This window comes from Doryrhamphus excisus, chromosome 10, assembly GCF_030265055.1.
Source record: "Doryrhamphus excisus isolate RoL2022-K1 chromosome 10, RoL_Dexc_1.0, whole genome shotgun sequence".
Lineage (NCBI taxonomy): Eukaryota > Metazoa > Chordata > Actinopteri > Syngnathiformes > Syngnathidae > Doryrhamphus > Doryrhamphus excisus.
The window spans coordinates 6815001-6842500 of record NC_080475.1 but is presented as its reverse complement, the minus strand read 5'-3'; the positions used below and the strand labels follow the sequence as shown (position 1 = coordinate 6842500).

The window sequence follows — 27500 nt, the reverse complement described above, 5'->3', positions numbered from 1 at the left end:
GCATTAGAAGCAAGTTGAAAAAAAACGACATACTAGTTTTTGTGTCATGTCGTGTACTAAACACCATACCTCAAATAGACCCCCCCTGTCCTTTGCCGGAGTGGCTGGACTGGAGCTTCAGGTGATCTGATCATGCGGTGCCTTTCATACAGAATAGCCCACACCGACGCATCAATTGCTGGAGGGGGTGGGGGGTGGGTCTCAGATATTGAATAGTCAAAAGCGCAGGACCCCGGTAACGCGGCTAGCTGTGTTGCTACGGCAACTGCTATGTGACACTACACGTGCTATGCATCCAGGGACGGTTAGCTAAACGCTCAACAAAAGCAGAAAAACGGTTCAACCCACAAAACCAGCAACCAATCAGAGACCGTACAGTCCCCGTACTGGGAACTACTGTACTCAGTACGTTTGGGACTAGTACTGTACTAATCCCAAATATCTCACGGCTCACCCCCCCCCTAATAAATGGTTTCATGGTCACACCAAGCTAGCATCCAAACATGAACCACGCAACTCCAGCGTCCAAAGTCAAGTTTTTGGATCAATTCCTGAAACATCTTTTAGACGGCGAGGGCGGCCGTGGAAACCACAGAGGAGTTAACTTCCAGGCTGCGCTTATGAAATATTCAAACGCTCAACCACTTTGCACATCTCCGGAGGCCGGGATGGCTGCACGGTAGCTCCGCCCCCTCACGGAAACAGGCCCCTCCTCCTCCTCCGTGACGTTTGTGGCGAGCGGAACTAAGAGAGCAGGCTCACATGTCTTTGGCGGACATCAAACTCGCGTCCTTTGTCATCAAATCCCAACAAAGCGTACGGTTGTCCCGCCTTTGTAAACTTCCTGTCATGAGCGCCGTCTAGGGACCGTTAGGGGGGCCACGACACAGGGAACAATCTGTTGAAACCCCGCCCAACTATTCCGTCTTTCCGTACGTAATAAAGACTCCATATTACCATTGCATCATCACCATAAGTACTGCATTCAATGTAGTATTCTGGGGTTAAACCATTCTGACCTAGAACTGTAGTACCAATGTAGTATAACCATTCTGACCTAGGACTGTAGTACCAATGTAGTATTCTGGTGTCAAACCATTCTGACCTAGAACTGTAGTACCAATGTAGTATTCTGGTGTTAAACCATTCTGACCTAGAACTGTAGTACCAATGTAGTATTCTGGTGTCAAACCATTCTGACCTAGAACTGTAGTACCAATGTAGTATTCTGGGGTTAAACCATTCTGACCTAGAACTGTAGTACCAATGTAGTATAACCATTCCGACCTAGAACTGTAGTACCAATGTAGTATTCTGGGGTTAAACCATTCTGACCTAGAACTGCAGTACCAATGTAGTATAACCATTCTGACCTAGAACTGTAGTACCAATGTAGTATAACCATTCTGACCTAGAACTGTAGTACCAATGTAGTATAACCATTCTGACCTAGAACTGTAGTACCAATGTAGTATTCTGGTGTCAAACCATTCTGACCTAGAACTGTAGTACCAATGTAGTATTCTGGTGTCAAACCATTCTGACCTAGAACTGTATAGTACCAATGTAGTATTCTGGTGTTAAACCATTCTGACCTACAACTGTAGTACCAATGTAGTATTCTGGGGTTAAACCATTCTGACCTAGAACTGTAGTACCAATGTAGTATTCTGGTGTTAAACCATTCTGAGCTAGAACTGTAGTACCAATGTAGTATTCTGGTGTTAAACCATTCTGACCTACAACTGTAGTACCAACGTAGTATTCTGGTGTCAAACCATTCTGACCTAGAACTGTAGTACCAATGTAGTATTCTGGTGTTAAACCATTCTGACCTAGAACTGTAGTACCAATGTAGTATTCTGGTGTCAAACCATTCTGACCTAGAACTGTAGTACCAATGTAGTATTCTGGTGTTAAACCATTCTGACCTAGAACTGTAGTACCAATGTAGTATTCTGGTGTTTAACCATTCTGACCTAGAACTGTAGTACCAATGTAGTATTCTGGTGTTAAACCATTCTGACCTAGAACTGTAGTACCAATGTAGTATTCTGGTGTTTAACCATTCTGACCTAGAACTGTAGTACCAATGTAGTATTCTGGTGTTAAACCATTCTGACCTAGAACTGTAGTACCAATGTAGTATTCTGGTGTTAAACCATTCTGACCTAGAACTGTAGTACCAATGTAGTATTCTGGGGTTAAACCATTCTGACCTAGACCTGTAGTACCAATGTAGTATTCTGGTGTTAAACCATTCTGACCTAGAACTATAGTACCAATGTAGTATTCTGGTGTCAAACCGTTCTGACCTAGAACTGTAGTACCAATGTAGTATTCTGGTGTTAAACCATTCTGACCTAAAACTGCAGTACCAATGTAGTATTCTGGTGTCAAACCATGCGTGGGGGGAATAAATTAAAAATGTATCTGGAATAGGTGCAGATTGTGGAAGATCTAGAAATGTTTCCGTGCGGGTTATTGTGTGTAGCTGCTCTACAGGAGACCACAACTCCATACAAAGGGTGTAAAACGAGCATAATAGGTCCCCTTTAGATAAAAATGTATATTCCTATGAAGTATATAGTATATGGTCAAGTGTAGTACATCATTCCTACCTGCAGTCCATAAACACCGGAGAAGACGTGTGCCTGTTTTCCGTCTCACTCCACTTTTGTTGCCGTCGTCGTCGTCGTTTCAGAGGTCAGCCGAGGTCAGCCAAGGTCAGCCAAGGTCGTATCACCTGAGAAAAGGAATACAACTTATATATTGTGTACATATACTGTACATGTAGACGTGATCAGGGTCTGTGTTGTAGTAGACGGTAGACACTCACTATCCTGTGATGCATCAGGAACAGAGTGGGGGGGTGGGGGGGTGGGGGTGGGGGGCTGGGGGGGCTCCAGTAAAAGACTAAAAAAGCCGACCACATCCTGCATGATAGCAGATAAAGTCAATCAGGTCAACGGAGATGTTTTCAAAGAGCGATGGTGTTTTCTATGCCGTCTATCCTTTTTATTGCCTTCTTCTTCAGGCAGAGAGAGAGAGAGAGAGAGAGAGGGCGAGAGAGAGAGAGAGCTGATTCAGACCCCACATATGATGATGATGATGATGATGATGATGAAGCGTCATAAGGGAGGAGGCACGGCGTGGGTGTCATGTGAGGACATGAAGCAGATGTCCAATTACCTTTGCAGTCAAACATGGCCGCCGTTTACGTTTCGTTTCAAAACGCGGGCGGCGGCCTCTGCACATGCCGCCAACTAGACCGTACACCGGGACGCCGCCAAAGAGCGCGTAAGGCCAATGGCGTACAGATCAAATATCGGATGGAAACAAGAATGGAAGACAATATGGAGGAAAAGGAAACTGAAAGTTGAAAAATTATTTATTACTTATCGTTCGTTACGCCTCTGAAAGTCACATGGCAGGTTATGTTGACAACCGCTTCTGTCAACATCAGCCAGCCAGGCCGAGGGGAGTCAACATAAACATACACGGCTTCCCTCGTACTTGTTTATAAACAACAAGAACCAAGGTCAAGGTATGCTAATGAAAATAATAAATAGTATTATCATCATATAATATCTTCCCTCCTTTATGACTGTTCCTTCTGTCCAGACGCCGCCGCCATTGGTCAATCTCCACCAAGTAGCATTCCATTTTTAATAAACGCATACACAACCTGAACATACACTATCTAAATACCATTTAACCACTATTAGAGCCCCGTAGACATGACATAACACCCCTATAGTTATGTTCACGTTCCTATTACTCTTCCTTTACAGCGCATTGCTCAACACTGATGCACAGCGCCACTGCAGACCGCCACCACTGTTAGCATATAGCATATAGCATATAGCATATGCTACTGAGCTAACAAGCCTCCTATTCATTTTTTTCGAAACTTAAGGGTTCCAAATTCATTCATTCATTCATTTTCTACCGTTTATACTCAAGAGGGTCATAGGGGTGCTGGAGCCTATCCCAGCCGTCTTGGGGCAAGAGGCGGGGCCCACCCTGGACTGGTGGCCAGCCAATCCCAGGGCACATATAGACAAACAACCATTCACACTCACTTTCATACCTATGGACAATTTGGAGTGGCCAATTAACCTAGCATGTTTTTGGAATGTGGGGGGGAGCGGAGTACACGTAGAAAACCCACGCATGTGCACGGGGATTGAACTCGGGTCCCGAGTTCCAAATAAGAAGAACATAAATAAGAAGGCAAAAACCACTTCCACACAGAAGAGGAGGAGTGTCACATGGGACAGGGCGGCTGACTCCATGCGGTGTGAAGGTAACGTGTCATCAGTGTAACGTCCCTGATGACTCCTGACCACGATACTACTTGGAACTGTGAATACTACGTACTTACTACTAGCAAGAGGCCATAGTCCTGTATTCATAGATTGAATACATTGGAAAACCGAAAACTGTACTTCAGTACATAGAACATAGTACAGACCATAGTACCATCATAACAGGAGATGTTATGGCCATCATTTATCAAAATACTGTTTATCAAAATACTACAAATACTACAGGGTGGCCCCCCACACATGGGGTCTCGGAGGCCCGGACTTTTGGGGGTACTTCCAAATGTGACCAAGAGTGGAATACCCTTGAATACTTCTTCACCCAAAAGGTGAGGTCAGGTCAGGTCAGGTCACGGGGGGCGGCGACCAAACCAGTGAAGCCCAGATCCCCCAGGCCCGCCCGGCTTCTCCTGGCAAGTCCCCAGGCCGGTTGAGAGTCATAGCCTCACCAACGTGTCCGGGGTCTTCCCTGAGACCTCCTGCAGGTCGGATGCACCCTGAACACCTCCCTGGGGAGGCGACTGGGATGAATCCTGATGACCACCTCATCTGGGTCCTCAGTGCGGAGGAGCAGCGACAGTAGTCCCGGTTTTCCCGGAGTCCAGCCACCCAAATACTGATTCTTTTTACTACACATGTACTTGTGCTTTGTGTACTACGTAGTTTTTAACTCACCAAAAAATATGTGAGGACAAGTCCTTGAAGTATCAACTTAGTCATAAACTGGAGAACTGGGAGAACTGGGAGAACTGGGAGAACTTCCCACCAAGATGAGGTCATATTAAGTCTGGGCCTACCTGGATGAAGAACCAGGAAGTCAAGTAAGGCGAGGTGGTATCAAACCTGCATGGCGTCGCTAGACTGAACCAAACAAGTGTGTGTGTGTGTATATGTGTGTGTGTGTGTGTGTGTGTGTATACGTGTGTATGTGTGTGTGCGCGTGCGCGCCCATACAGGGGAAACCAAACCCAAGCCAGTTAAGCTAGTCGGGCCAGTCCGTCTGAGGGGAGTCAACAGGTACATCTTCCCTCTCGGATCCCTCACACCGCCCACCAGGTCCACCCTAGCCCCCCCCCCCCCCAAGTCCGGGTTCGGGTCCGGGTTCGGGTCCCGTCCATAAGCTAGTCTCGCTAGAATTAGCCACCGAGCCCGTCTCGAGCCGCACTCTCACCTGCACGCGCAACACGCAACCGCCATAGTGACGCGACGCGACGTCGAGTCCCGCCGTGACCCCGTCGGCAAGCCCGAAGAGGAAGTACATACCGTGTACACTCAGTGTACACCAAAGTACTCGCGAATATGTACTACACGCGTACGCAAAACACACGCAGACTTAATATTAGCACTCACCTGTGTCACCTGTCCTGTGCCTCCCACGTCACTCATGCACTTCCTGGTTTGCGTCGACCCGCCGCGCCTTGTTTTCTCTCTCCAGAAAGTAGAGTCCACGCGTTTAATGACAACGCCGATGATGGCGAAAAGTCCACAATGTTCCACTGCACGCGTGTTTTTTAATCCGTCACTGCTGCCTCAACTTTGGTTCCACTGCCGGTCAGCACCTCCAGGAAGTGCCGCCTCCTCCTCCTCCTTCTCCTCCTCCTCCGGCTGGACTGGCCCACTCCCACCCCTCCTTCGAGAACCAGGAAGCGGCTTGGCCTACTTAAGGCTCAGCTGGTCGCCGATTGGCTTCGCAGATTGCCGGTGGCGGCGGCGGTGGGGGGGCGGTGGGGGGTTGGGGGGTGGAGGTACGGATAGGCTAGCACCAGTGTCTGTCCGCCGCGGGAAGACGACAGGTGGGCGGGATGGTAGCCACGCCCCCTCCTGCAAGATAAACGGCATACAATTACCGATTACCGATATCAGCACTTTTAGCTGTGGAACATCAGTGAACGATTTGGTGCTTTTAATGTGCCGATTCTGTTTAGAATCAGACTAATATGTTTTATACAATACAATAAAGATATAAGATTGTATCAACAAGAAAAAGACATTTGTTTGACTAAAATAGAGTCAATATTAAACGTAATATACATCATAATAATAATACTTTACAACTGAAAAATATCATTCACGTCAACTCATTCCATACTGATACCACGTCAGGTTTAGACAATATCGATTTGGGTCGCCCCCCCCCCCCACTCCTAGTTTACAGGCAATCATGGGAAATCCTCATTCTTTTAAAAGAATCGCTTCATATTACCCGACTCTCTAGAAAAGGAGCCGATCATTCCACTGATTTCATTTCAATAATGGGAAATATTGAAGAAAGAAAAAGATTATTTTTAAATAATATTCATAATATATTCATAATATTTGGAGAAACAAATAAAACAAAAACAAGTTATAATTTCTGGAATATTAGGTTGGGGAAGAAGTTAGAATATTATGGGAATAAAGTCTGAATATTACAGGAAGAAAATCTACAAGAAAGTCTCAAAATGTAAATTAAAAAAATGTATTTTTTAAAAAGCTGCTGTAATATTCCCATAATAAAGTCAAAAGGGAATAAAAGCAACAATTTGATGACAATAATTGATAATATAATAAGACATTTTTAGTAACATACTGTAAATATTGTAGAAAAAATATGTCTAAATTAAAGTTGTAATATTAAGAGAATCAATCAAAACAAAATGATGTTTAACTTTAGAAAAATGAGGTGGTTAAATAAAGTTTTCTTTCCGTCATTGACCTCTGACCTGAGAAACAGACCAACCCGGGTCAACCCCCCCAATCCATGTTTTTGATTCTATTTGTCTCGATAGCTAGCTAGCTGTACGACAAAGTTAAAATGCGTTTATTTTCTTCAACTATATATAACTTGTTAGCATATCTACATATGTTGCTTTCACTTTCACTTTGTGGGCCTGGCTGGAACACGTTGGGAGGCCTTTGCTGTTCAAGTTTTTTTTATCTAAGCTTTGTCGCCCTCTAGCGGCACCAAACATGAATTGGGCTCTTGAAGGGGAATGGAGATAGATTTCTTGGAATAAAAGACATACATTTGCAAGAAATGTATGAAATGTTAAATTACGAGAATAAAGTTGATAAGACAAAAGTCCTAAATTAAGACATTAAAAAAAATTCCGAGAATAAAAGTCATACATTTACAAGAAAAGTCGTAAAATTCAAAGACTAAAGTCATAAGAAGAAAAAAGTTGAGAAAAAAAAGACACTACTTTATTCTCGTCAATTTATGAGAATAAAAGTCATACCTTTTCATGATGAACGTCATAAAATGATGACGATAGGCCAAAGGTCAAGAAAGTACCCCCTCTCCATGGTCGTCTCAGGCAATACCTGGAACATAAAGTTGAAACTTTCTTCTCATCAACTTTCCGACTTTATTGTTGTAAATGTACAAGTTTATTTAAAAAATCTTAGTTTATTTTGATCAAATATTGATATCGGTCTGATATCAGTGATTCTCCAAATCTTAGATTATTTTGATCCGATATTGATATCGGTCTGATATCGGTGATTCTCCAAATCTTAGATTATTTTGATCCGATATTGATATCGGTGATTCTCCAAATCTTAGATTATTTTGGTCCGATATTGATATCGGTCTGATATCGTTGATTCTCCAAATCTTAGATTATTTTGATCCGATATTGATATCGGTCTGATATCGGTGATCACGCCAGCAGTGTTTAGCCGGTAGTGCTAGCATGTTTAGCAAGGAGTAGGAGCGATATCAATGATATCAACCCCGTGGCAGCATTCTTGGACACCAAGTCTGATAAAGCAGCCGAGTACAAAACTTGTCCTAGCACGGAACACAGAACCGGGGAAGTTGAATAGGACCAACCTCATCACGCGCTGGTCTTCCAGGAACATCCGCCATGATTGACACCTTCGCACAGCGTTCCAGACTCCCACAGGACGGCAGAATGTCATTGGCTGGAAGACAGCAGAGCCGGCCCCCATCGGCGCTGAGTCGTGTCAGCAGGAGTCTGGCGATGGGACCAGTTCTCACAGAGAATGGCGGTCTCTCTCTCTGACTGATATCACCTCATCAAGCCTTCTGTGCCGATATCCGATATCGGGAATGAAAGACCCCCCAAGCGTCCACAGACTCCACAGGCGGCGTGATACCTAAAGACGCTTTATTGTCATATCCACACGTACAACATCATGGCCTCCGCCATCCTCCAGTGAAAAGCTAAAGCTGTGCTAGATATAAAATCAAAGATTTGGTCCTTAAATATATAGCGTATATATATTTATATCATCTAGGCATCATGGTATCCTTGTTGCTACCCACACAGAACATCAAACATGGGCGGGAACCAAGCCACGGTGTTGGGCAGGGGAAGGGCCGAGCGTTAGCTAAAATCACATGAAAGGGGGCGGGATGGACAGGTGATGGGGGGGGGGGGGGGGCGCTGAGGAAGCGGAGGCACGTTTATTTACAGCAGCAAAAAAAAATAAGCAACCCAAAAAAAAACATCCACAGGGGAACCCGTTCAAGTACAAGTCTTTGGGCTGGGATAGGCTCCAGCATAAGCGGATGTATACTTATAATTATGAGTTGCTGATTGAAGTGGTCTTGGGTGTCTGGGCATGTGAGTCTGACCTCCACCGTCTCTGTCCTTGTAAATAAAGTTGCCATGTTTCTAAAATTAGTGTGAAGCACTTGAACGCAGCACAGAGACGTGTCACAGGTATTGCTCTGTTAATCAACCTCGGAATGTGGAAGTAAGCTTTTCTTCTTTTTCGTTGGCTTTCTGCCTCGGCACTCCCGTCCCTGCTTGCTCCAACCACCACCGACACGCATGTCGACGCATGTTGAGTGACATGAAGACGACGTTCTACCACGATGACGTCCTAGCGTGAATGTAAACACCAAGTTGTCCACAGAAGATGTTTTTGTAGCCTGGCTGGTTGGTCAGTACAAACCACTTCCTTGCCTCTCCTCTTCTTTTCCGTGTCTACATGTTAGCAGGGAGTTTGTGTCTCAGCCCCTCCGAGTCTTTTCTGGCCAGTGACAGCTGGGGGTCCTTTTTGCCGCCCTTCGGGGAGGTGTTGGTAGCCGGGGCGGCGGCGTGTGTCGATTGTGCGGCTGCGACGGCGGATGCCGACGAGGAAGGCGCACTGAGTTTGGAGGAATGGGTGGGGGCGGCGGTCGGGGTTGGTTTCGGGAGGTGGGCGGATGCAGCAGCGGAGTCACTCGGAGATGCGGTGGTCTTGGTGGAGCTCGGGGCTGACTTTGGGGGACGGCTCAAGGCGGACGTGGCGCTGGGGGTCAGGGTTTGCTTCACAGGATGGACGGTGAACCTGACTTTGGTGGGGGAGTTGCTGCTCGCAGGGGGAGGGGCCAGGGACGGTTTGGGGATCTGGCTTGGGGTGGGCGTCCTGGCAGCACCAAAGACAGATGGCTGAAGACAAGAGGTTGGACTCGGGGATTTGCTGAGGGACGGGTTGGACGTTGGCGGAGAAGGCGGCGCAAGTGTCTGCGTTTGTCTGGGTGTCATGGTCGGGGACGGGATTGGGGTCGGTGCAGGGCTGGGGCCCGACAAGGGTGACGCAGTGGGCGGCGTGCTGGAAGCCTTGACTCGTGCGCTTTGCGGGGGTACGGAGGAGGTGACCGCCGGAGACGGAGGCGAGGAGCTCAGAGAAGACTTGGCTCCAAACGTTTGAGGTAGTGGAACGGGGGTTGAGACGCAGGACGGGGGAGGAGTGGAGGACGGCGAGGGGGACGAAGAGCGAGGGGAAGGCGTTGCCATGGGTTTGGGGCGGGACATAGAGAACAGCAGTGGGGTTGTTCCCGTCGAGGGAGGAGTGGAGCAAGGAGGCGGCGAGGAGGAGCGAGACGGTCCGGCGGGAGCTGGCTTCGGTCGGGGGGTCTGTGAGATCATCAGGGTTGGAGATGGCGGGGTGCCCGGGGCAGAAGGCATGTACATAGCGGGCTGAATAGAAGGCGGGGCTTGTTGTTGCAGTTGCGTCATATTTCCCGCGGGCGGCACCGCAGGATTGGAGGTCAGTATTCCCGCACTGCCGCCTCGGGCCAACTGCCCCGCCAGGAAAGGAGCTGCCAGTAAATTCCCTCCAGACGCCTTCCGGTGGAGAGGGGGGTGAGGTTGCACTCCAGCCCAGGAGCGGTGAGGCAAAGTGGGCTGCGACGCCGACAGCAGCCTGGCCTCCTGGGTGAGCCTGCCCAGGGCGGGGAGACCCTGGCAGCTGTTGCCACCATGCCGCAGAAGAGCTTCCTTTGCCCCCTGCTGGCTGCTCACGGGGGCGCTGTTATCTAAGGGGCCACCGGGGGTGGCAGAGGGGTTGGGGGTCTGTATCTTGTTTAACGGTGGAGTTGATGCTCCTCCCCCTCCTGGCGGGTTTGCAACAGATCCACCCCCTGCTGGAAGATGATCCGCCTGGAGGCGCAGGTTGTAGTGAAGAGTCCTTCCTTGTTGGGCAGACGTCGGCACGGAGGACGCCGAAGTGGGCGGAGTTTTGGCCACCGGCGGGGACGCCAACCCGCCGGGTGGGCCCATCATGGACGGGGAGGCGGGGAATCCTCTCGGAGATAACCCTCCCATCCCGCTCATCGCCATCATCCCGATGAGGGAGCTGACCGAGGGGCGTAGCGGTTGCAAGACGGGCGCACGGGGAGGCGAGAGCGGGAAGGAGGAGGAGGGCGACGGCGATATAAGAGGGGAGGGCAGGAAGAACGCGCCCCCCAGCGCATGCTGCTGCTGCTGCAGCTGCTGCAGCTGCTGCTGCTGCTGGTGCATGAGGGCGATGGCCACGTTGCTGGTGGCGGCCGCCGTCTGCAAGGGGGCATGAACCAGGGGCGCCCAGATGATGGGGCGCGGCCTGGGGGACATGGTGCCGCTTCCCGCCATGACGCCGCTTCTCCCTGCCGCGGCCGCCGCGATGGCGTCCTGCATGGCCGGCATGCTGTCGTGTTTAACTATCTGCTGCACCAGGATGCTGTCGCAGGAGCCCAGGCCGCCTGCCGCCAGGCCCGCCCCCGGGCCCCCTCCGCCCCGGCCCCCGCCGCGGCCCGTGCTGCCCCCTAGCGAACCACCTTGAGATGACTTCCTCAGTAGCATGGAGTTTTTCCTTCCTGTGGAGCAGCAACACAAGACAAGTCTCCGGTTATGGCAGACAGGAACTGAGAACCAGGACATGAATGTGAGCCTTCCTCCCACCAGTTATTGATGGCATCCAACGTGCCACAAGTCGGGCTACATGATGAAGTGATGAAGGTTGACTTTTATTATGATTATTATTCATGAGGCAATGCTAATAAAATCCTCCATGTTGTTATTCAGACCACAACCCTTCAGCTTTGGCAGAGGTCGACCGCAGTTTGACCCCGGAACAGATTATTATTAAAAAGCCTTCCACTGTGTTTGAGCGTGCCCAGTGGAGGGTAGGCTCCATCATTTGGTTTTGCTGATTCCGACCTGTGACCTTTCCGCCAAGGACACGCTTGACAAAAGCGCCTTAAAAGTTCAGCACAATGCGGAGGAGCAATTGCATTTTGGGGACAGGAAATGGTCACCGGCATTACCTATACGGTCCAAGCGGTCCACGGCGACGGTCTCGAAGGCCCGCCGCATCATGGGGTGCTCCTCCAGCACCTCGTTGAAGCTGTCCACACTCAGAGAGTACAGACGGCAGTACGTGTCGGCACGCACGCTCGCCGTCCGGCGCCCTCGAGTCAGCAAACAGATTTCTGGGAAAGCAAGAAAGATGGTGGAAACGAGCGTGGAAGAATAAAATCCTGAAAAAGTCTTCCTGTCACCTCCAAAATAAGAGCCGTCGCTGAGTTTGGTTTCCTTGTTGCCCCTGGTGAGGACGCTGACCCGCCCGTGTTGGATGAAGTACATCTTCCTGCCCACCGTCCCCTCCCTGATAATGAAGTCGGCCGGCTGGAAGACCTCGAAACGCAGCTTGGTGAGCACGGCGGTCACAAAGTTGGGGTCGGCGTTGGCGAACAGCGGCATGTTGGCCACCAGGCTGCGGCAGTTGAAGCTCACGATCTCCTGCGTCAAGACACACGTGTTAGCCTGGGGGCGGGGGGGCGCGCTAACGGCGTCTTAATGTGTTTTTTCACCTCTTTGAGGGGCTCGCTCAGCTCCCCCAGGATGTTCTCCTCGTCGAACATTTTGCCCTGGAAGCGGTGCTCGTAGTACTCGTGGATCTTTTGCCGCACGTCGGCAGGAAGTTTGTGGAAGGACATGTACTGTTCCACCTGCTTGTACTGCACACACACACACACAGGTAAGTACCGCGTCGCCCTGGCGATGGCGCCATCATCCGACTACCTCTCACCTTCTCCTGGTACTGCCGCCGAGACGAGTCCAGCGACTGAATGAGGGCGGTGGCGTGGCCGATGAACATGGCGTAGCAGGTGGCGCCCACGATCATGCTGAGCATGGTGAGCCACACGTCCGTCATGCCCTCCGGGGCCTGGGCGCCGTAGCCGATGCACAACATGTGGCTCATGGCCTTGAAGAGCGCGTACGAGTACTGCACGCCCCACGTGTCGTTCTGGGCCACAGAGGAGAGGCGTTAATTACCAGGACCTTTTTTCTTTTCCACTCAGCTGAGATCCCAGCATGCAACAGGGGGGGGGGGGCACCAGCATCTTGTTTGAACAGAAAACTTGTGGAAGAATAATGAAGGACAATCACATGAAATGTCGATTAAACCCGCCTGCGTGTGTGCGTGTGTGTGTGTGTGCGTGTGCATAGCGGTGTCCAATTATAGCCGTGGATGGTCCAAAACCCGAGGGGACTTTTCTCCTGGGAAAATCCCAGCATCCGCCTGCTAGGCAACAGTCACTGGGGCAACCGCTGTGCCTTGACTCAGCTGTTCTCTCATTCATGTGTGCTGCATGATGGTTTGATTCCATGCTGCACACACACACAGAGATAACACAAAGAGCAGTACAACATGGCGGCATCGGGACGCCACTCACCACCATCAGGTTCTTGGACACCCAGCAGTCCGGAGGGAAGTCCTGCAGCATGGGGACCAGGAACTGCAGGCACCCGTCCCAGTGGCACAGCAGCAGCATCATGCCGATCAGGTTGACGATCCTCACCATGGCGCTGGCAAGGTCGTAGGTCATGTGGAAGATCTGAGGAGCAAAGATGCCGGTGGGGGGGGGGTTACTGTCATCAACGGCCCCGTTATTTCCCCCCAATGTGAAAACTCATGAGAGCTGCTTCATCTACCTCTGAGTGCGCTTTAAAACCTTGCTTGTTCTACTCAGCTGTCCTTGATAAAGTCACTACACTTCTTGTACTGTTGCTTATGGGGCTACAAACGCCTGCTTACCGCTACTACAACATCGGTTCTGTTGCTACTGTGTTTTACAATATAGGTGTTAATGAATAACTATGTGGTCCATTACAACATTGGTTCTGTTGCTGCTGTTTTTTTACAATATACGTGTTAATGAATAACTATGTGGTCCATTACAACATTGGTTCTGTTGCTGCTGTGTTTCACAGTATAGGTGTTAATGAATAACTATGTGGTCCATTACAACATTGGTTCTGTTGCTGCTGTGTTTCACAATATACGTGTTAATGAATAACTATGTGGTCCATTACAACATTGGTTCTGTTGCTGCTGTGTTTCACAATATAGGTGTTAAAAAATGACCACGTGGTCCATTACAACATTGGTTCTGTTGTTGCTGTGTTTTACAATATTGGTGTTAATAAATGACCATGTGGTCCATTACAACATCGGTTCTGTTGCTGCTGTGTTTCACAATATAGGTGTTAATAAATGACCATGTGAATCATTACAACATCGGTTCAGTTGCTGCTGTGTTTTACAATATACGTGTTAATGAATGACCATGTGGTCCATTACAACATTGGTTCTGTTGCTGCTGTGTTTCACAATATAGATGTTAATAAATGACCATGTGGACCATGTGAATCATTACAACACCGGTTCTGTTGCTAATAAATGGCCATGTGGTCCATTACAACATTGGTTCTGTTGCTGCTGTCTTTTACAATATATGTATTAATGAATGACCATGTGGTCCACAAGATGGCAGGATCTGCATATGAAGTATCACGGGCGAGCAACCTCCAGCAGCTTTATCTACCTCTGCATGCGCTTTAAAACCTTGGTTTCACAGCCGTGGGTGTGAAAGTCGTTAGACTTGTACTGTTGTACAAACGCCTGCTTAATGCTACTACAACATCGGTTCCGTTGCTGCTGTGTTTTACGATAAACGTGAGCAGATTGATGTAGCTCTGCGTGTGCTTTAAAAACATTGATTGTGCTAGGCATTGTGCTAGCCATGTGCATTACACTTGCTGTACTGTTGTTTACAATGAACTCATCAGTGCTATTCATGCTAGCTTACTACTACATTGGTTGTGCCGCTGCTGTGTTGTGCAATATAAATGTTAAGAAATAAAAAAAATGTGGTCAAAGAGACCGTTTTCCTTTCCACTTTCTCATGCACTCCAAATTATTATTTTAGTTTTTCCAAATTTCCCACCTCGTCCGATTTGAAGTTTAGCAAATAAAAGTCAATAATCTGAGCTCTACGGCCCCCGTGAAAGGAAAGCCCCCGCGTGGGGCGCCCTCACCTCCTCCCACTGGTGGATGTATCGGATGAGTCTGGAGAGGCGGAGCAGTCGCAGCAGGCTGAGGATTTTGGTGAAGCGGACGATGCGCAGCGCCCTGGCCGTGCGGTACACCTCAGAGTCCAGACTGTCCACCATCAGGAAGATGTAGTCCACCGGGATGGACGACACAAAGTCCACGAGGAACCAGCTCTTCAGGTAGTTCTGGCGGATGGCCCTGGCACACGAGACAGCACACAAAGATCTCAGCGGCATTCCGGTCGGGACGGGGGCATCGTTAATATTCATCAGGCGGCGGCTGGAGCGTGAACAAAAGGTCTTCTACCGCCGGCTGCTCGTCACCTTTTCACATCTCTCCCCGTGCGCGTGTTTGAAGGCCAGGAGAGCACATTAGCATGCGTGGCTATTCATATCCCGCCCCTCACCTGGGGTCCAGCAGTATCTCCGTGCTGTCCTCCTTCACGATGCCGGTGCGGAAGTTGAGCACCAGATCCACCATGAAGAGCGTATCGGAGACCACGTTGAAGATGATCCACGACGCCGTGTTCTCGTCTCGGAAGAAGGTGATGCCCACCGGGAGGATGATGAGGTTGCCCATCATCAGCAGCAACATCAGCAGGTCCCAGTAGAACCTGCGTGGACACCACAGTTGGCTCGTGAACATCGTTACTCTCCATCCTGGTCCACCGTGTTCTTCTCATTACACGTAATATTGGAATATTATTATTATAATATTATAATAATATTATATTATTAAAAATCTCAATAACACAACATTAGATGGAGATTAAAGGAGAATAAAGGCTTCTAATAAATTAATTTTTTTTCTAATAATTTGTAAATAATTAAAAAGAAATTTAAATAAATACATACATTTTTCTAATAATTTTTAAATATATATTTTTTAATTTTAAATAAATAATTTTTCTAATAAATTGGAAAAAATCCTAATGATGTGGAAACCAGTTGTGATGTAATATTGTATGAATACTGAATTATATAAGAAGGTGATATCATCCATTTTAATCATGTTGGGTGCTTGAGAGAGTCCACTCGGCCAGTGGTTCTCAACAGGTGGGGCAGGACCCAACAGTGGGTCGCGGTTCTTTTCCCGGGAAAAAAAATAAAAATAACGTAATGACCCAATGTTGAGGTGGCTCGGGTATCTCGTTCGGGTGCCTCCCGGACGCCTCCCTGGTGAGGTGTTCTGGGCATGCCCAGCCGGGAAAAGGCAGACCTCGGACACGCTGGAGGGATTATGTCTCACAGCTGGCCTGGGAACACCTTAGTGTCCTCCTGGTGGAGCTGGAGGAGGTGGCCGGGGACCGGGAAGTCTGGGCTTCCCTACTAAGACTGCGGACCCGGATAAGCGGAGGAAAATGGATGGCTGGATGCACCCAATGTCTGTGAATGCACCTCAAATTCTTGTCTACGCTACTCATTTCTGACTCGAATCCGACACAGCTGCAGATATCTGCTGGAGAAAATCACGCCATAACATAACGTTGAAAACAGTCTTTTCCAATATTACCAAAATGAGAAGTTGAAGAATTCCTGGGATTTTTGAGGAATGGTGGTGGGGGGGTCGTGTAGTCAGACCACCGTACTCGGCAAATGTAGGACACGTGAAAGCTTTGGCGACACAAGTTCGTCATGTAGTCGTCATAAGAGTCAAGTGGAGACACGATGGAGGACTGCAGAGGACAACAAGACATGACCTCGTCAATCTCTGTTGCGTGCATGCGTGTGCATGCGTGTGCATGCGTGTGCATGCGTGTGCATGCGTGTTGGGGCGGTCTGACAGAGTGACGTAACCCTGTGATAAAAAGCGGGGACATGGCAATTGGGAAAGCGATTAAAGTATGACAGAGGAGACGAGCCAATCATCTAGAGACGACTTCTGTCCTCCTTCTGTCCTCCTTCTGTCTCTCTCCCTCTAATCCCCTTCATCCATCACCATAACCCATATCAATGACTTGCCACCCCCCCCCCCCCCCCCTCCCTCCCTTTCCCCTTGACCGGAGTACACTCAAGCTCCGTCCGTGGTCGATCGCTATTGAGCTCTAATTTGGTAACACAACCTCATGGTTGGACCACTAGACTGATGAAGATGAAGTGCACACCTTCTCCTGGCGGGCTTTCACTACAGCCGCGCAACGAGGAATCATGGGGCCGCTGTTGTTGTCATAGCGATGCCCCGGCTTCATTCCTGACCTTGGCAGGACCTTTGTTAAGTGGCTACTTAGCAACTACGTGACATGGAAGTGATTTGGTCTGTCTGTGGTACGCGTCACGTTGCCACGACACATGGAACACTTCAGTAGGTTCACCTGCACGATACTGAAGATATTTTACAACTTTTTAAAAAGGTTCTGAGGAAAATGCATACTTTATGTTGTAAGTCACGAGAATAAAGTACAATGGAGTATTTGGGACACATAGGGGAAAAAGTGTCAAGAATAAAGTTGTACATTTCTGGGGAAAAAAAGTCTGACTTTTGCCCAAGGCCAAAGGTCACAATAGGACCCCCCTCATAGTCGTCCCAGGTGAAGCCTGTTGCAATGGAGTATATAAAAAGCAGAGCCAAGGCAGGCCCCCCCTTCTACGCTGACTAGCACGCGCGTCTTATTAAAGCGCACACGGCGGCTGATTGGAATTGCAAATGCAATCAAAGGTGTTGATCAGGTGGTCCTCCTGGCGCCGCCTTGAACAGGTGAAGTGGTGACCTGCATGGATCTGCTCAGCTGCTGTCACACGCCGCGTTCGTCTCACCGACGATTGTCAGCGTAGCATCGCATGCTAGCTATTTTATGTGTACTGTATATATATATATATATATATATATATATATATAAGTACTGCATGTACCCTTTACATGGTACCATCTGGCTCTCACAGTGTCTGTCCACAAAACCAGCGACCAATGAGCGTGAGGAGCCTGGTCTACAGCGTACATAGACATAGTAGACATAGACATAGTAGACATAGACATAAACACAGACATAGACATAGAAGACATAGACATAGTAGACATAGACATAAACACATACATAGACATAGTAGACATAGACATAAAAACATACATAGACATAGTAGACATAGAAGACATAGACATAGAAGACATAGAAATGGACATAAACACAGACATAGAAGACATAGACATAGTAGACATAGACATAAACACAGACATAGTAGACATAGAAGACAGACAGACATAAACACAGACATAGACAAAGACATAGAAGACAGACATAGATATAAACACAGACATAGACATAGTAGACAGACATAAACACAGACATAGACATAGAAGACATAGGCATAGAAGACATAGACATAGAAGACATAGACATAGAAGACATAGACATAGACATAGTAGACATAGAAGACATAGACATAGACATAGAGGACATAGACGTAGTAGACATAGACATAGAAGACATAGTAGACATAGACATAGACATAGTGGACATAGACATAGTAGACATAGACATAGAGGACATAGACATGACATAGTAGACATAGACATAGAAGATATAGACATAGTAGACATAGACATAGTAGACATAGTAGACATAGACATAGAAGACAGACATAGGACATAGTAGACATAGACATAGAAGACATAGACATAGACATAGTAGACATAGACATAATAGACATAGTAGACATAGAAGACATAGACATAGTAGACATAGACATAGAAGACATAGTCATAGTAGACAGACATAAACAGACAGACATAGTAGACATGGACATAGTAGACATAGTAGACATAGTCGACATAGTAGACACAGTAGACATGGACACAGTAGACATGGACAGCCCATAGGTCCAAGCCATAGGCGCCATAGGTGGCGAAGGTGAGCGAAGGTAGACCAAGAAGGAGTAAAGGAGGTTTAAGAGTAATGGGTGTGCAGGAAGACTCCAGGTACTTGAATGAAAAGTTAGATGCCAGACTCAACGATGCATAAAGCATACTCAAGCTGCATCATTTACGAGGCCATGCATCATTCATCCAAATCCAATTGTAGTCTTGCCATAGCAGTAATTGGAATTATTAACGAGGGACGAGGGGGGGGGGGTGTCCGTGTGCCTGAGGACTGAGATTCCAGCCCGGCCTTCCTCTTATGTCACCCGAGCCAAGACGGTGCCAGCCGCCGTCAAAATGACAGACTACACAATAGCCAGCCCTCATGAGACCAATGTGGGCCAGCAGCCTTGGGGATCGAGTCCTCCATTGTTGATCGGTCCGTCTGGAGATTAGGAGCGCCGTGTCCGGGAGACCATGTCAGCCGGTCCACAGGAATAACGCCACTGATTTGCATGTGACCATGTGACATCACCGGTGGAGTGAAGAGTATTTTTACTCCTGCTATCACACTTGTGGTAGACCCCCGACCGCCCCCCCCCCCAGGGCTGTGTTGCTGCCTAAATTGGACAACTTGTCACCTGCACTTTGTCTCTTACATATCCCCACCCCCACCCATCCCTATTCTTGTACCTGTTATCCATCCATGCATCCTGTGGTATATCCTGTGGACTCTGGGGTCTGGCATCAGACACCCGGTACCCTGCACCAGGTATACTTTTCACCTCCTATGTCTCCCATTCTGCCCCTATTCACCCTAATAGGGGCAGACTTAATAGACACCCCAATAGACACCTTAATAAACGCCCTAATCGCCCTAATCGACACCTTAATAGACACCCTAGTAGACACCCAAGTAGACACCCTAGTAGACACCCTAGTAGAAACCCTAGTAGACACCCTAGTAGACACCCCAATAGACACCCCAATAGAAACCCTAATCACCTTAATAGACACCCCAATAGACACCCTAATAGACACCCTAATAGACACCCTAAGAGACACCCTAAGAGACACCCTAATAGATACCCTAGTAGACACCCTAATCACCGTAATAGACACCCTAATAGATACCCTAGTAGACACCCTAATAAACACCCTAATCATCATAATAGACACCCTAATAGACACCCTAGTAGACACCCTAATAGACACCCGAATAGACACCCCAATAGACACCCCAATAGACACCCCAATAGACACCCCAATAGACACCCCAGTAGACACCCCAGTAGACACCCCAGTAGACACCCCAGTAGACACCCCAGTAGACACCCCAATAGACACCCCAATAGACACCCCAATAGACACCCCGGTAGACACCCCGGTAGACACCCCGGTAGACACCCTGGTAGACACCGTAATAGACACCCTAATCACCCTAATAGACACCCCAATAGACACCCCAATAGAAACCCTAATAGACACCCTAATAGACACCCTAATCACCCTAATAGACACCCTAATATCGAACCCTGTTGATCTGCTGCATTTTCAAACGGCTAAAATGATGCACAAAGCAAACAACATATTTTTCTTCCAAGGAGAGATGATAATAATAATAATAAAAATATGAATGGGAGGAAATATTCATATGCTTGCACAAAACCTTCATAATGTCAACATGCCAAGTACACCTATGGAATGGATGGAACAGAGAACATATGTACTATCCAATGTCTGCTCTTATTGGATATGTTGCCTCTAGTATACAGATACTGTAGTATCCAGGTACGCTACTGGATGTACTGCATTATTCATCAATGATTTAATGCTTTATTTACCAATGCATCTATCTGTACTGTAATATGTTCTATATTTGTATAATAATGTCGTTATGGTGCTGCCCACCATGGGAGAACAGTCCATCTTAGCCAAGGTTAGCCAAACAAACGGTGCGATGCCGCCGTGTGTGCCCATACCTGAAGTCGCTGTAGGGGTGTATGATCCAGGCGCCGGCTGATTTGAGTCGTTCCTGCTCCAAAGCCACGGCTTTGTGGGATCCGAACATCCGCAGGCTGAACTTGTTGACTCCGGGCTGCAGCATGGCTCCAAACTGTCTCTGGATGAAGGTGCTCTGGTTGGAGTTGCTGTAGTCCTCCCCGTCCAGCCCCATGCCGAACCCGCCCAGCGCTGACGGACCAACCGTCTCAGGTGTCCCCACCGCCATGGTGTTGCAAGCCGTGGTGGTGGTGGTCTCCGGGCCGGTAGCCACCACCATCACGCCGGTGCCGGTGGAGGAGGAGGTGGATGCCAGGGCGGCGCGGGATGTGGCGAAGCCCACCGAGCGAGGCGGAGGGTGGGCGGCGGCGGCAGAGGAGGAGGAGGGCGGCGGCGGGGGCGGCAGAGGCACGGGGGTGGTCGGGGTGCCCGCCGTGCGAAAGGGAAGGCCATCCCTGGCGGAGGAGCTCATGATGGAGAGTCGGCGGACGCGGCCCCCCAAGGCTGAATCCCCCCCAAAAGAAGCCTTTTCTCCCTCCAGCGACGCTTGGGAGAGTCTGTAACCCGGGGAGGGCAGGCTGCCCTTACTGCGCCTCTTTGAGTCCCCTCCATTACGTCTGGGGAGGCTGTCGCCCCCAGACCCGGCTGCGCTGCTGGGGGCGGCGACCCCTCCGACCAACCCGTCCATCCTCAGCGAGGAGGACAAATCTAACCAAAAGCCGTAGGAGATAATAATCAATGGGATAAATATGACATTGAGAAAAGTGATGGGGTCACAGAGGACCCCCAAACGTGGACACTCCCCTCCCCGCTCCCCAGCCCTCAGTGGCCGTGGGGAATATGAAAAGGCTCCATTGAAACGACGTGTGACGTTTGTCCTTCCAGATGTTTGCCTATCATTGCTCGTCCTTGAAAGCTCCTCCAGAGGCCCTCCCTCCCCTCTCCACGGCCGCCCTCATCGCTCCGACGCCGGTCACGCTGGCACCGGATTCCCCGTTCCTAAAATCAATGCCGGAAGACGACGGCGATGATGATGATGACGATGACGGGGTGACCCGGTAACGCTCACGCCGTCCGGAGGGTGATGAAGGCGGACGACAAGGACGTCTGATCCGCTGTCAGGGGTCGTTGGTGGACACGAAGGGCGCGCTAAATTAGGCGCCCACTCTGCCAGGCGCGGCGCAAAAAGCAACAACGAGCCACCTTAAAGGAGGCATGATGACATCCACGGGTGGGTGAAAGGAGCGTGATGATGATGATGATGATGATGATGATGATGGCGCGTCTCAAGCGGCGCTCACCCGGACCGGACCTCTTCCTCAAACCGGATCAGTGGTACCGGTGCTGGGAAGCTGCAGACCTTCTCGCGTCCCTCATCATCACACGCGTGTTCCCACTCGCGTGGACCCTCCGTGACATTATGTCCACCTGTCGTGTAACGACGATGAGGAGGATGATGATGATGAGGAGGAAGGTGCCTCCTTCTTTTGTCTCCAAAAAAAGGTGTCTGACAAAACCAAACAACTTGTTGAGCGGCGAAAGTCGCTGCGCCTTCTTCCACGCTCGCGGGGAAGCAGCCAGACTCGTGACGTCACGCGTGGAATTTTTTTTTTTTTTTCAACTTCACCTCACGAGGTCGCAGCCGGTCCCTCCCACGCCCGATGATAAACACGTAAACACAGCAGTAGGAGCGCCCTTTTTAGGGTATGGATTAAATATGTCTGCTAGTGACGTCACAATACAGCCGCCCTATCCGTTTCACCGGCACGCGCTCCCGAGCAGGTGCGTCATCCCCACGCCCATACCGGAAATGGCAAGACTGTGTAACACAAGTGTAACGTGACAACATTTCTAACAACTAAAAAAAGTACGATTACGTCCGAAGTGCCTTGCTTATGGAACACAACTATCACTATATGATCGCTATTTAGCATTGGGGCAAAGGGAGCAGTGCCCCACCAGAGGGCGCTCTTTGTCTTCTCATACAGTCAATATTTGGCTGAATTTGTGGCCATTATTAGTCCAAAATATGCACATAAAAGCAAATTTGACACATTATTGTTGTCTAAACTAATAATTTTGCAAGCAAACATCAAAATTCAGTAAAATAGAAATATTCCACAATGTTGTGATGGTGTGTAGTACTCTACAGTGGCCACTGGGTGTCAGCAATGTTACCGTCATGCTCGGCACGAACGAGGTTTTCATTGCAGGTTTGAATGATCTCACAAAAGGCATAATAATCATCCTTAACACGGGCTAGTATTGCGGCTCTGAACCCCTGACGTCACTTCCTGTCCACACCCCACTCGGCTCCCTTTGCAGGTTGGGAGACAACCACTCTACCACCTGAGCAGACTTAAACGGCTTATTTTCTTACTATGGCTACTATTCATTCATTCGTTTTCTACTGCTTATCCTCATGAGGTTCACGGGGGGTGCTGGAGCCTATCCCAGCTGTCTTCGGGCGAGAGGCGGGGTACACCCTGGACTGGTGGCCAGCCCCCTAATCATCACAGGGTCTTAGAATAGTTCAAAATAGAGAATTCAGCGATTCTATTGTAAGGAGTCCGGACTATCAACCCCGCAAGTCAAATCATATAAAAAAGTCATGTGATCAAGACCCAGGAAGGTCTGCGTAATGAGTTTACAAAGGAACAGGGTGCAGATGTGGCATCTGGGTCATGTCAGCAGACTAAAGGCCAGGCCCGCCGTCACCCCTCCCTCATATCTGTGCTCATAAACCAGGAACGGCAGCGGCGGAGACGAGGACTGTGACTGGAATAAAGGCCAGACCGGATCAAGATATGCAGAGGCGGCGTTCATTCTTATCTCCCGACACGTCTAAACCTGACACACTTCATTCCGATCACGCACCAGGCAGCAGAATACTTCATGAATAGTTCAAGTTTTATTAATATTGTGGCGCCGGACATGTGACGCCGGCGTGGCGAGCATTATCACCTTGTTTGGTGTGACTGATGAGCTGGTGGAGTAGCGGCGAGTCGTTGCAGCGTTACAGAACGTTGACTGCCCTCATGATGTTGGTGTGACCCGACCCGGGGATCCAGCCCGTCACCACTATCACCATGTCCCCCGTTTTGAGGAATCCTCTCGCCTTGCCTGAGGCCACCACAAAATATACGACACCGGCGTGACTCCGCGTGAAACCGCACAGCCCTGACATGGAAAAAAAGAAAGCCACACCCACCTATGTCCATGCCGAAGTTGACACGGTTGTCCACGTCGTCGTCCCACACGGGGGCAGGCAGAGGGTGGAAGAGGACGGGGAAGACTCCTCGTAGCAGCTGGGACTGACGCGCCACCTTAAGGACAGCAGTCACAAAGCTGGGAGGTTGAGTGGACGTTAATGCTAATGCTAACACTAAAGAAGAATGGGAGCGTTATGTCATGTCTACAGAAAATCCTATTTAGAAAGTCATACGCAGTTTTTATATTATCATGAATGGAGTCATGTGATACTTGAGGTGTGTTCAATAAATGCACGTTTGGGCTTTAACACGCATTTAGCTTGCTAGCTCCCGTCTCTAGTCAACAATGGCACCCACGACATGCTTTTACGGCAAATGTTGATCCGAAATCCGAGGAGAACGTCAAAAATACACATTTTTATGTCCGAGGAGAGCGTCAAAAATACACATTTTTATGGAGGGGGGGAATTATTATTATTATTATTATATGCGCTTTTATTGCAAATGTTGATCCGAAATCCGAGGAGAGCGTCAAAAATACAAATTTTTATGTCCGAGGAGAGCGTCAAAAATACACATTTTTATGGAGGGGGGGAATTATTATTATTATTATTATATGCGCTTTTATTGCAAATGTTGATCCGAAATCCGAGGAGAGCGTCAAAAATACACATTTTTATGTCCGAGGAGAGCGTCAAAAATACACATTTTTATGGAGGGGGGGAATTATTATTATTATTATAATATGCGCTTTTATTGCAAATGTTGATCCGAAATCCGAGGAGAGCGTCAAAAATACACATTTTTATGTCCGAGGAGAGCGTCAAAAATACACATTTTTATGGAGGGGGGGAATTATTATTATTATTATATGCGCTTCTATTGCAAATGTTGATCCGAAATCCGAGGAGAGCGTCAAAAATACACATTTTTATGTCCGAGGAGAGCGTCAAAAATACACATTTTTATGGAGGGGGGGAATTATTATTATTATTATTATTATATGCGCTTTTATTGCAAATGTTGATCCGAAATCCGAGGAGAGCGTCAAAAATACACATTTTTATGTCCGAGGAGAGCGTCAAAAATACACATTTTTATGGAGGGGGGGAATTATTATTATTATTATAATATGCGCTTTTATTGCAAATGTTGATCCGAAATCCGAGGAGAGCGTCAAAAATACACATTTTTATGTCCGAGGAGAGCGTCAAAAATACACATTTTTATGGAGGGGGGGAATTATTATTATTATTATATGCGCTTCTATTGCAAATGTTGATCCGAAATCCGATGAGAGCGTCAAAAATACACATTTTTATGTCCGAGGAGAGCGTAAAAAATACACATTTTTATGGAGGGGGGGAATGATTATTATTATATGTGCTTTTATTGCAAATGTTGATCCAAAATCCGAGGAGAGCGTCAAAAATACACATTTTTATGTCCGAGGAGAGCGTCAAAAATACACATTTTTATGGAGGGGGGGAATTATTATTATTATTATTGCGTTTTTTGCCATTCACTGGTGCCCCCGTCAATGTCAACACCCCCCAACCCCCCGGAATGCAGGGATCTGCTGTATGATCCCAATCATTTGAAGCATTTTGTATGGGATTTCTCTCAGCCAATCACATCAGGTCCTGATAACATTGAGGGAAAAGTATTATTAAATGTAATGACATGACCAAATACTGCAGTAACAGCATGTATGCTATATTTAGGCTAATGTATGAACATTATAACGGGGACTTCATAAAGTGGGCAAAAGCGAGTGTGCCTCTTTAAGGATTCAAACGCCCTTTGACCTCAGAAGCGGCTTCACAGGTTGAAGCCGTCCTGCTACAGCCGCCTCCAGCGCATCCACATCGGGTCCAGATGTGACGCTCCGCGTGAGTCACCTGACCTTTAACCTTCCTGCGGCGTGCCTACCGCCTGCAGACGAGGCTCCTGTGCGGATTTACTCCCCGTGGCTGAAAAGTGTGCACTTTTAAATCGAGCCATGGCCTATTTGGACGGTCTAAACATAAAAAAAAGCGGCCAAGATGGAGGAACCCGAGGCGGACAGATGCAGGAAACAAAGAGTGGTGAATTTGCCAGGTCGTTAGGAACAATGTGACGTGTTTCTGGCAGGCAGGGGGAGTGGTTGTTCAGCACCGAGGGCCATTTAAGCGAATTCCAAGAAAGACATAGTTATGATGTACTTCAACGGAATACAATGTACCTGCGGGCTCCTGGTGACGGCAATGATGGGACAGCGGGGTCGATATCTGGACAGGAGGTGTGCCGACCTGCACGACACACGTGTGATGTGAGCATATTCAGGCCGGAAGCATCAATGCTAACATTTGGAGGAAATCATGTTATGTTGTTTGTGAGTGTAAAATTGTATTAGCCCTGCTAGGGAAGCTGTTTGCATACATAAAACTCAACAAAGAAATAATAATCCCGTCGGATGTGAAAGCACAATATTCCATCTGTAGATTTCCTCGGGGATTTGTTTGTTTGTTTTTAAAGCTAGAACGAGCCCGTGTGCGGTAAAAAGGAGGTATACATCCATGACAGCTGGTGCAATGAGTTAGCCGAGGCTAATGAACTACAGCAGATCTGTATTAGTGTCTAACGGGCTATTTCAGCGGTGGTCAAAGTGCAGCCCAGGGGCCATTTGTGGCACACGGCTGCTTTTTATTGGTCCACAGGGCATTCTAAAAATGGAATTTAACAAGAAAACAAACTAAATAATACAAAATATATATAAAATACAAGAATAGAGTAAAAACAAAAAATGACTATACAAATACTATACTATAGAAAAGTTGATATGTTAACTCTTTTGCTACCAAAGACATATTTAACTTTTTATCTTTTTATATCGGAGGCAAAAAAAAAGGTGATGATGCAACTGCACCATAGATGTGATCATGTTAGGTGAGGTTTTAAGCGGTGAAAACGTCCACAAGGTGGCAGGAGTGCATCTTTCCCACGTGAGAGCGCTCCACGGCAAGCAGGAAGCCAGTTGGCAGCATGGAGCCGTGTAGCGTGCATGAGGTTACACATTGATTTTAATGCATGCATACGTGCACACAATTCAGTTCCAAATATGAAAAATTTGAATAGTTGATGTTGTTATATTTGTAAATATATAATTATTGTCATGTCCACTGTGACTTGTGTTTTTTTTCGACCTAATTATGCATTTTTGGCCTTGTGCGACTTATACTCTGGAGCGACTTATACTCCAGAAAATGCGGTAGTACCCTTAACCTTCAGTTTTTAAGAAGACAATAGTGGAGGGTTGGAGTGCCCACCTGCCGCTGGTGGTGAGGACTATAATGGCCCCAGCGCAGGACTTGAAGGAAGACTCGACAGCCCCGATGGCCGTGACCTCTGTGGGGTCTGAGGACAGAGGAGTCAGTCGCCGGAGCTCCTCGAATAGCTGCTGGTGGAAAATGGCCGCCTCTGCCTCCCTGCAGATCTGATAGCGAGAAGGCGAGAGAGAGAGAGAGAGGGTCGGCATTCAGAAGGTCTTAAATGCAACACAAACACGCATAAACACACCGAGTGCATCATG

General features: G+C 48.1%; 3 protein-coding genes across 8 annotated transcripts in view; all 3 read right to left on the bottom strand.

Annotated features, from left to right (window-relative positions):
• The window catches only part of zbtb7b (zinc finger and BTB domain containing 7B), a 22642-nt gene extending 16716 nt beyond the window's left edge, over positions 1-5926 (bottom strand). The window contains exons 1-2 of the mRNA XM_058085346.1: positions 5679-5926; positions 2622-2746 (exon numbers count right to left, since the gene is read on the bottom strand). The gene's annotated coding sequence lies outside the window, so the exon portion shown is untranslated. The remainder of the gene's footprint in view (positions 1-2621; positions 2747-5678) is intronic.
• Positions 5927-8443: 2517 nt separating this feature from the next.
• LOC131137502 (potassium/sodium hyperpolarization-activated cyclic nucleotide-gated channel 3-like) lies at positions 8444-22390 on the bottom strand. Of its 3 annotated transcripts, none has more exons than XM_058085536.1 (9): positions 20699-22390; positions 15331-15537; positions 14909-15122; positions 13264-13425; positions 12615-12833; positions 12397-12543; positions 12085-12325; positions 11851-12015; positions 8444-11400 (listed from the first exon to the last, which is right to left on the bottom strand). In XM_058085536.1, exons 1-9 carry the CDS (start codon positions 21403-21405, stop codon positions 9266-9268), a joined length of 4197 nt encoding a protein of 1398 aa, XP_057941519.1. In that variant the 5' UTR covers positions 21406-22390; the 3' UTR covers positions 8444-9265. The 3 variants fall into 3 exon arrangements, with proteins under 3 accessions (XP_057941519.1, XP_057941520.1, XP_057941518.1); XM_058085537.1 differs by lacking the exon at positions 20699-22390 and adding an exon at positions 16437-16834; XM_058085535.1 differs by having other exon boundaries at positions 11851-12325.
• Positions 22391-23598: 1208 nt separating this feature from the next.
• pklr (pyruvate kinase L/R) overlaps positions 23599-27500 on the bottom strand; it is a 28181-nt gene continuing 24279 nt past the window's right edge. For all 4 annotated transcript variants that reach the window (XM_058085745.1, XM_058085747.1, XM_058085744.1 and 1 more), the window contains 5 exons: positions 27488-27500; positions 27238-27404; positions 26154-26220; positions 23929-24043; positions 23599-23840 (listed from right to left, as the gene is read on the bottom strand). The exon at positions 27488-27500 is cut by the window's right edge and continues 140 nt beyond it. In XM_058085745.1, coding sequence (XP_057941728.1) covers positions 23734-23840; positions 23929-24043; positions 26154-26220; positions 27238-27404; positions 27488-27500 — 469 coding nt within the window. In that variant the 3' untranslated portion in view covers positions 23599-23733. The remainder of the gene's footprint in view (positions 23841-23928; positions 24044-26153; positions 26221-27237; positions 27405-27487) is intronic.